The sequence below is a fragment of the Sinocyclocheilus anshuiensis genome, unplaced genomic scaffold (assembly GCF_001515605.1).
Source record: "Sinocyclocheilus anshuiensis isolate Anshui unplaced genomic scaffold, SAMN03320099.WGS_v1.1 scaffold1095, whole genome shotgun sequence".
NCBI classification, from domain to species: Eukaryota; Metazoa; Chordata; class Actinopteri; order Cypriniformes; family Cyprinidae; genus Sinocyclocheilus; species Sinocyclocheilus anshuiensis.
Window position 1 is genome coordinate 98,104 of NW_015544226.1, and position 9,875 is coordinate 107,978.

Here is a 9,875-nt window from a genome sequence, read left to right on the forward strand (position 1 = left end):
GAATCCTCTCATTTTAACACACGAAGTGTAGACACTGTGAAAGATTCATTGTGCATATATTTAGTATATTTAGTGTTATAACAGAGCTTTATGAGATCGCGATTAACTGAGATGTCAGCTTTTTGTGATAAAGGAAGTGTGCTGCTTGCATTATGCCATGCCAAACCATGCACGCAGCAGCCCATGCTTGCTTTCCGTAAAAAATAACAGTGGTTGTGAATGTTGATGCTTAGTCTAAATAACAAATATTTTATCGGTAGTAGTTTATGTTTATGCTGGGATGTTGTGGAGCTTAGGAGATGTTACAGAACCATTTCATGTAAATTTCTTCAATGTACTTAAAACAATCTATATAGATTACTTTTATGCGGGCTTTTGCGGGCGGGAGCGGGACAAAACATGAATGTCGCGGGCGGGAACGGGACCAGATAAGATATATTTTTGCGGGAGCGAGTGGGCGCGGGACAGAATCTTGCGGGAACGGGCGGGAGCGGGACTGAAAAATCCGTCCCGTGCAGGTCTCTACTCTGAAGCGCTCAGTCAGAGTGTTCTGTGAGTGAAAATATATCTGTGCTAATCATATACTCAGCCTCCAACTCACACACTGGCGAGTAAAATCTGAGAATTTATTAGCCATTGGCTAATATTAGACATAATTTAGTCGCCCATAGTGAAGATTAATCGCATATGCGAGTGATTTACTCGCAATGTAGAGGGTTGGAGCCTGTCATATTTAAATAGCAATATTAATCACCACATTTGCTTTTTCACTCTCTCTGCGTCGCGCATGTAACCTGCCAAAACTCAAATGGAATTACAATTCCTTTTGCATTTGAATTTCCAATGTCTACACGCAAAGCTGTCAATCAATGTGAGGGGGCGGGACTATACTAGGGGGCATGTTTGTATTGGGAGGTGACGACACTACTCACAGACGACCGTGCTGAATCTTTGATCAATGGAGGTAATCGGTAAAGGCTCCGCTAAAGGCAGCTGCTAATCAGTTCGTGCCTGTGTCAACGAACATACAACCTTCTTGGCACAATACATAATTCTGTCTTTTTTTACCCCAAATGCAGCGATTATCCCCTGCTAACAGTGGGAGCAACAACGGTGCGCACGATAGGTCAATATTCACTATTACCCAAATGCTTTTCACCGGTCTCAACATCTCTCAAGTTTATCTCACTCCGATTGATGCAAGTAAACAGACAGTGCAATTCTACACTTATGGTTTCCTACAAATGTAGAAAATACAAAAGATTAGGCTACAACACTGTATAACATCACTGAACTAAATTATACACATATGCCAATCACATTTCTTATTAATATACATTTATTAACAATAAAGACAAGAAAGATAAAAATAAGAAAGATGCACATTACAAATAAGTCGTTGTAAATGAGAAACTGTGAGTCGTGCAGCAGTAATAACGTAACAAAAACATATACAATTTCAAGCAAAATTATCATATTTATTCAAGCATTTAACATTTATAAGTTTAATTAAATGTCAGTAATGAACTGCATAAATTATAGCCATCACGAAGAAGGTCCTCTGTCCCAAACGCGTACAGCTATATTGGATATACAGTAGGGCTGCACGATAAATCGCATGCGATATTTAATGCGCATCTTGTCAGAAAGCCGGTTCTGTAATCAGCTGTAAATCTCCATCACCTGCGTGCTTTCACATTGAGCAGCATTAACTACACAGAGCCGTTGTTCACTGATGAGCTGCGCAAAACCACGTTCATATTCGTGCGATTCTTTCAATGTGAAAGCACCCAGGTGATGGAGATTTTTAAGATGCGCATTAAATATCGCATGCGATTTATCGTGCAGCCCTAATATACAGTATACAACTCCCCATCAGTAGTTTTATACTGCCACCTGCTGGCGCAGTTGTGTAACTTGGAGAACACCTTTTGTTATGTTGAGTTCGTGAGAAAATCAAGTCGTGATCACGAGAAAACAAGAAGGAAAAAAAAATGCATGGCCGCTTAGAACTTCCGTAGTAATAGAGAGCGCGTCACCTGCCTCAAGATCTTTTACTGTTTGCACTCCGATTGAGGCACATAAACAAACAGACAGTGCAAATCTGCACGTATTTACCTATTTGCCACCTATATCTTATTCCCATCTTATAATAGAGCACCTGCCTCAAGATCTCTTGGTCTGTTTACACTCCAATTGATGCATGCGACAAAACGGACAATGCTGCTACTCCTGCTCTGCCTACCCTAGATGAGTCTTCAGTTTACACCAACGATCTAGGTGCAGCTGTCATGTATTGTATATATCATATACTGTCATAATATTAAAAATCATGTGCATCAATCGCAGTGTCAGATGGCTGTACACAGTGAGAGATCTGAGACTTGCGCGATGCTTTGGTGCCGCGGTCCACAGGACGCGTGCTCCATAATGGATTAAAACAGTTCAAATATGAAATAATATAAAATATATAAGGTGGAAAATGGGTCAATAAATATAGATTGGCACTGTTTTTTTGTTTTTTTTTCAAACAGTAAAAAATGTTGAGGCAGGTGTGACGCGCTCTTTTACAGATTAAAAGAAAGGAATAAAATGTACTGTAATAAGTGTAGAATTGCACTGTCTGTTTACTTGCATCAATCGGAGTGAGAGAAACGGGGAGAAATGTTGAGACCGGTGAAAAGCGTTTGGGTAATAGTGAATATTGACCTATCGTGCGTACCGTTGTTGCTCCCGCTGTTAGCAGGGGATAATCGCTGCATTTGGGGTAAAAAAAGTGAATATTGACCTATCGTGCGTACCGTTGTTGCTCCCGCTGTTAGCAGGGGATAATCGCTGCATTTGGGGTTAAAAAGACAGAATTATGTATTGTGCCAAGAAGGTTGTCTGTTCGTTGACACGGGCACGAATTGATTAGCAGCTGCCTTTAGCGGAGCCTTTACCGATTACCTCCATTGATCAAAGATTGGGCACGGTTCTCTGTGAGTGACGTCACCTCCCAATACAAACACGCCCCCTCATATTGATTGACAGCTTTCCGTGTGGACATCAGAAATTCAAATGCAAAAGGAATTGCAATTCCATTTGAGTTTTTGCAGGTTAAATGCACGACGCAGAGAGAGTGAAAAAGCAAATGTGGTAATTAATATTGCTATTTAAATATGACAGGCTTATAACTCATAAGACATGGGAAATACAGTTGCAAATGGACTTTGCTTTTTCATTTGAAATGTGGCAGTCACTGTGCGTTCGCGAAAGCGAAAATGCAAACGGTAATGCAAGATTTGCAGTTGCATTTGGATTGTCACAATTTATGCGTCCACATGTGGAAAACACGATTGAAAATACAATTTGCAATTGCTTTTGAAAAAAGTACTGAATATTCTTCCATAGTATAGGGCTTTTGATAGTTTTTTTTTTTTAGTGGCCTCAGAGCAATTTACTGTTTTTGACTGTTCCACATGAACTGTGAAATGTGCAACGAGAACGCTAATTCAATTCAATTCAAGTTTATTTGTATAGCGCTTTTCACGATACAAATCGTTGCAAAGCAACTTTACAGCAAATTAGGTTTCTACAATATTTAGTAATAGCTTATCAGTGGAGACTGTCAGTTAATAAACATATGGCAGAAATGTATGGAAAAATCAATTAAAGACGTAATCAAACAGACGATGAACACTATTAACAGCAATTATTATATGATGCAATCAAACTTATAGCAAAATTTGGTAGTTCTGTATGTTGTTTCAGGGTTGGCATCATCTGAGGTCCTCTGAGGGGTTGGCATGTTGGCATGTGGGCCAACTTAATAGAACTTAATTATCTTAATAGAAAAATTGAGCACGCTAAGTGCTCAAAACTTTATTTTCACAATCGTGTTATTCCAAACATGATTTTTATATTTAATTATGTTAGGCAGTAGTGCATTTCAAACTATTGTTAGTTATACACAAAAGACTTAAAGTGATTGTTCACCAAAAAATTTAAATTCTGAAAATGTAATCACTCGTGTCGTTCCAGACTCATGAGACTTTTGTTCATCTTTAACACACAAATGAAGATATCTTTATTATTTTCTCAAAAAGACATCCGTATAACTAGGGCTGGGTGATAGGGCCAAAAAATTATCATGATAAAGTTTTCATATCACTCGATATCAATAATTATCACAATAAAATTCAAATCTTTATTTCTTTTAAGTTTAAAGGCAGAATTTTGGTCCTGAGTTAAAGTTGTAGAAACCAGACTGTTAATTGTGTTTTTAAACTACTCTTTATGGTCCGAACATGACAAACACTTCACGTTTTTTAATTCTTTACACTTTTCAAGTCATTTTTCCTTAACATACTGTAAATATCTTAATAGAAAAATTAATTTCTTGTTTCAAATCAGTTGTGTTCATTTGTGTCCCCTGACTTTGACATATCTTCAGCACAGTTTGCAGTGCAGGCTGCAGTATCGATATTAAATGTTTTGTCTCTTAGAAATACACATTTGACAGTAGCTTGAGTTGACAGTAGTAGTAGCTTGAGTTATGATGCAGATGTAAATTTATGTTCATTATCAAAAACAGGAAGATCTATAAAAATTAACAACCTCATTTTTATATTGTGAAATGTAATTATTCTGACTGTTTGAGTTTTATTAAAATAAACCATTGGTCTTCCATAGTACCATACATTTTAGATAATGGTAACCACAGTTAAAACCACACAAAATGTAACTATATGGTTTCTAGGTATTTGTATGGAAAACAGTAGTCTAAATACATTTCGTATAAATGCACAGACGCTACAGATTAATCACAAAAATAATGTATTTATATTTCATTACTCATTTAATACATTTAATACATGTCTATATTAATAATATAATAAAATTCGATATGAATATCCCACATTTCTGCCACAATACCATGGTGCAGTTAGTTACAGATTTCATTTAGGCTTTTATACACAAGCATTAATCAGTGCACACACATAGAGCACATCAAATATGGTAAATGGAAGCTCATACTGGTTTGAAACGACATGAGAATGAGTAAATGGTGCTTAAATGGTGACAGTTTTCATTTTTGTGTGAATTACCGCTTTAAAAATCCTCCTTCAGTTTTCAGCCAAAAATAGACTTGAGGATGGATGTAAAGCAATTACTATTGAAATATTGAATATTCAGTGTAATAATAATAACAGCCGAAGTACATAAAAGTTCAGGTACATTGTGATTATAAAGAATATTCAGCTTGGGGTCAAATGAAAGACGTTTGGGTTTGGTTTAAAGAGAACTACTGTGAATGTCCTCAAAGGATATGTATTGGCAGTAGAGCCAAAAAATTACAATTAAATTACTTCAGAGACGTAAGGCATTTCTTTTTTTTTTTTCTTTTTTTTTAAATCCCCATCCAGGTCATAAACTGTTTTGATAATGGCAGCAAAATGTCTTGTCGCATCCAAATGAAAGGGCTGTTGAAGTGAAAATTGTATTAATGTATTTTTAGAATGAACTGCATTAAACATAATATTTGATATTTTTTCCCAAGTCCAAAACATGGCCACATGTCTGGATATCTCATCTGCTCTCTGAAGGCCAGATTAGGCATTTTTCACCTGCGTCAAGCTATTTTAGTTTGCACTGCACAGATTAGAGTGGATATTTACGGGCTGTCAAAACCGACCGAAAGGATTACAAAGTCTTGTCTCAGTCCCCATCACCCCACTATTCGTCTGGACAACTGTTTAATTGGACCACCATCCCCTCAGGATTAGCAGAGGAGATTTACGCCACGCCACCTCCAGCACTTCCAGTCTGGTTGTCATCGAGGGGCTAAATGTTATTGTAGATGTTTGGGTTGGCCATGATGGTTTCTTGTGAGCACACATGCTCAGAATTCCAGTTTGATTTAATATAAGTTGGAGAGTGAGTAAGAATGCTAATAGATGAATAATGGCTCCCTCTTTTATTGTGTTTGTAAAGGTTTTTGTCTGGCTAAATGGCTGAAGGCATTTTAGACTTCAGTCAGGTCAAGGTCAGAATTATTGCCACTTCACATTTATCTTGTATGTACTGCTTTTGTTTCTTTTTCTACTTATTCTTTTTTCCCCCTCTCATTTTCCCTAGATGGCAAGTGAATCAAATTGGTGTTAGTTCCAGTGGGTCATCAATTTTGTCTTGTGTGTCGCTGTGGACGAAGTCTCCAAGCTGCAAAAGTGACATCAGTTTGCACAAAAGTGTGATATTGCGTGCCTCATCCAACAATTTGTCCTGCTGAGGAGCTGCTCGGGACTGTTTGCCAGCTCCCTACTTGGGGCAGAGACAGCGCCCCCACTCTCCTGCTAAAATGGTGCTGTCACAGAGGCAACGAGATGAACTGTGAGTCTGAATTCTCATGCACTCAAAATATACAGATCTGTATCTGTCACATTAATAGTCTACCATATTTGAAATTCTGTCACTTAACATATTGTCCAGAAAACAAGTCACACAGGGTCAAAATAGCACTGTTTAGAGAAAAGCAACACAGATAGGTCGGACCAGTGTATAAGACACTTTTTTTTTTTTTTAATTACGTTCAGAAATTATGTAAAATACCGTTAAATAAAAGTAAATGTTTAAATAAAGCGAAACAAAAACATTTTAGTTCCCCTCACTCCACATCCTTTAAACTTGCCTGTATTCAGAACAGGAATTAAAAATGTAAGTATAAAACAAGCATAAATTATGGTGGTATTCATCATTTTCATCATTCAACATTTACTATAAACACACAGTTTAAATAAAAATTATTTAAAGAGAAACTGAAACTGCCAGAGTGTGGGAAATAACTCTATACAAATAAATGTGGGCTCGCCTACCTGTCATATTCGGCATGAGTCCTAATGACTTCACTTTGTGCATGCTTTGCATGATTGGCGTTAATTGCGTTATATAAGCCACTTTGGAATACAAGTTGCAGAATGTTTCAGATGATTTTAAAAAAGTGACTTATATTCCTGAAAATATGGTAAGTGTTTGCTGTGAAATGGGTAGATATCAATATGCGATCAAATAAAATGATTACACCCTGTGAAACTTCACATCAATTGCAGTTCAGTGCACTAATAAAAAGCACGACTGCCTGTGCCTCAGGGAGCATCCTGCGACAGCTAGTTAGCTTTAATATTTCATAAAGCCTCACGACTGAGGAGTGGAGGAGGGGTTCATAATTGCGTGACCATCCTTGTATGTTCTTCACGTTTCGCATAGCACTGGGGGTCTCTGAGTAATCTTGGGTGCACCAGAAATCTGTGAATTTCTCCATTCACTTATTTAAAGAGTGACAGTGATGAAGAAGAAACTGTGTCAAGAAAGGTTATGATAAGAGTGAACGGGCAGTTCTGTCTAATGTTTGATGAGCACTTGATGAGCCTTGTTTGGAAGGAGAGTTATTGCTGGAAGCTTGTACTGAAGCGTTTAAGCCAAAGCAGTATTACAAACATCAAAAGACTTAACTAGTTGAGGCCAATGATTGTAATTCAGCAGCTCACTTAATAATCGCTACGCTGAAGTTAAATCATGCTTTACATTTTTCTTTAAAGTGTGTAATTTCTGCTCTACACCGAATGACCTTGCAAAAATCACTGTTAATAATGTGATGTAGGCATGGGCCGGTATGAGATTCTGACGGTATGATAACCTTAGATAAAAAAAATATCACGGTATTGCGATTACAGCTCTAAAATTTTATTTTTTAAATATCTGGGTAAAAAACAACTTTTATTTTCCCACTGGACACAATACATTTTATTTTTAAGAAACATAGAACATTTTGGAACAGTAAACATGTCAGGCTAAATAATTAAAATAAATAACTGAATTCTTCTTAATTAAATTAAGTGCAGCCACTTAAGTGAGCCTAAACCTGCAGCTCAACAATAATCAGAACATAAATTCTTTTCTGTAAAAAAATAAAAATCCTTTTAAATGGAAAAAAAAATGCAGTCACTTAAGTGAGCCTAAACCTGCAGCTCAATAATCAAAAACTTTAGTCTGCTATTCCTCGCTCTGTGAAGTAACGTGAGGGAGGAAACTAGTTGACGTTAGCTAGTTAATTAGCCATGTTATCTGCCTCGGTAGCAAGCCAAATAGTATTTATTTCAACACTAAAACAAACGGCAGGTTGGTCTCTTTCTTGGTCGGGGGTGAAAGAGGGAGAAATTAAGATGACACAGATATATAGTTTATGTACGACCTGGAAGTATTTATTTAGCGATCGGCACTAAAATTCCCATATGGCAGACATCATCTTCGACGGGGGGAAAAGTTCCAGGGATTCACCTCCTTCGGCCATCCCACACACAGCTGACTCTCACTGACTGCTCGTACCAACCTGAGGTTATCAGGTTATCGTCCCATGCCTAATGTGATGTGGTTGAAACAAAAAAAGTGCAAGTCAAGCGCAGCGTCCTGACCGTTTAGAGATCGCTCACAAGTGCAACAACAGTGGAGTATCTGTGAGCAGTGCAGGATGAACAACAAATGTGTTGACAATGTAAATAAGAGTGTATGCATTGGAAATGTGATGCTGCTCATGTTTCCGATGTGAACTCTCATTTGTTAACATTGATGTTGAGAAATGCGTGTTGTTTTGCATTGTAGCAGATGCAAAGTAAATAAAAGATTGTAGACCTGTTTTGGATGGCGCATTTAAAGGTGCAATGTGTAATATTTTTGAGAATCTGTTTACAGAAATGCAATGTAACATACTAAACTATGTTTTCAGTGGTGTATAAGTACCTTACAAAATTCACAGTTATGTTTTAATTACCTTAGAATAACCAATTTCTATCTACGTACACCGCGGGTCCCCCTCTATGGTTAAGTCGCCATTTTGCGCCGCCATGTTTCTACAGTAGCCCTAAACGGACAAACTACTCTACAGAGTGTGTTTCGTCACTGTTGTTCTTCTTCGTTTCTTCCTTGTGTTTTTAGAGGCAGCTTGCATCGTCGCTATGTTGAATACGCACAAAGTAGTAGTAGTAGTAGTAGTCGTCATCGTGTGGTTAATTAGAAGCAGAGGTCGTTCGTAGAAGAAGTATAAGAAATATTTGAACAAATGGAGGACCACTCGTATTATTTTGCACAAGAGCTGACAGTATGGAAGCATACAGGTTGCAAAATTCAATTTAATATGCAAAATGGCAATGCAATATTCAAAATGGCAATGCATTTCTGTTTTTAAATTTACATTTAAACACGCCCACCCTCAGTCAATCATTGCTTCAAGGCGGGGATTGGCAGAAGCGTGTTACGTTTGGATCGTTCGAAACATGGCGGCTGGAGATCTGATAAGATCGTTGAATTCACTAGCAGATGAAGTGGAGCATGAACAGAGAAATATATGGCGCGTACTCCGTGCTAAAATCAAACGTTCGAACGACCGACCGATCGAACGTCAAACCGAATGTCTTGAGATTTGAGCGTCATACACTGCGGGTGAACCACGTGACGACCAGACGTGACGTCAGCATCTTGAAATTAGCTGGTTTTTAAACATTTAAAGCTGCAGTCTGTAAGTTTTGCCTCTTTGTCGCCATCTCTGTTTGAAAACCTGCAATTGCAGCTGTGTGCGGAATTATCTTCCTTGCGTGGGTTGTGCGGCGGCACGGCTCCAGCGCGGATGAATCTAATGTTTTGAGGAGTATGTGTGGCAGTCATTCACCACACCGGTGTGGATATTGTACTTTGTATTCACAGATTCTAGCCTACGTCTTGGAATATATGACTCAAATAAGCATTTTCACCGGATATTGTCATCTTAACAAGTCTGCCACGTTTGTTCTGACCAACTGAGGAAAAAAGCATTACAATAAATCTCGCTACCAATGGTGATTTAA

General features: G+C 37.9%; 1 protein-coding gene across 1 annotated transcript in view; it reads left to right on the top strand.

Annotated features, from left to right (window-relative positions):
* LOC107697343 (lissencephaly-1 homolog B) overlaps window positions 1-9,875 on the top strand; it is a 61,540-nt gene that overhangs the window by 12,476 nt on the left and 39,189 nt on the right. Inside the window, exon 2 of the mRNA XM_016498084.1 lies at window positions 6,121-6,372. Within this exon, the coding sequence (XP_016353570.1) occupies window positions 6,341-6,372 (32 nt within the window). The 5' untranslated portion in view covers window positions 6,121-6,340. The remainder of the gene's footprint in view (window positions 1-6,120; window positions 6,373-9,875) is intronic.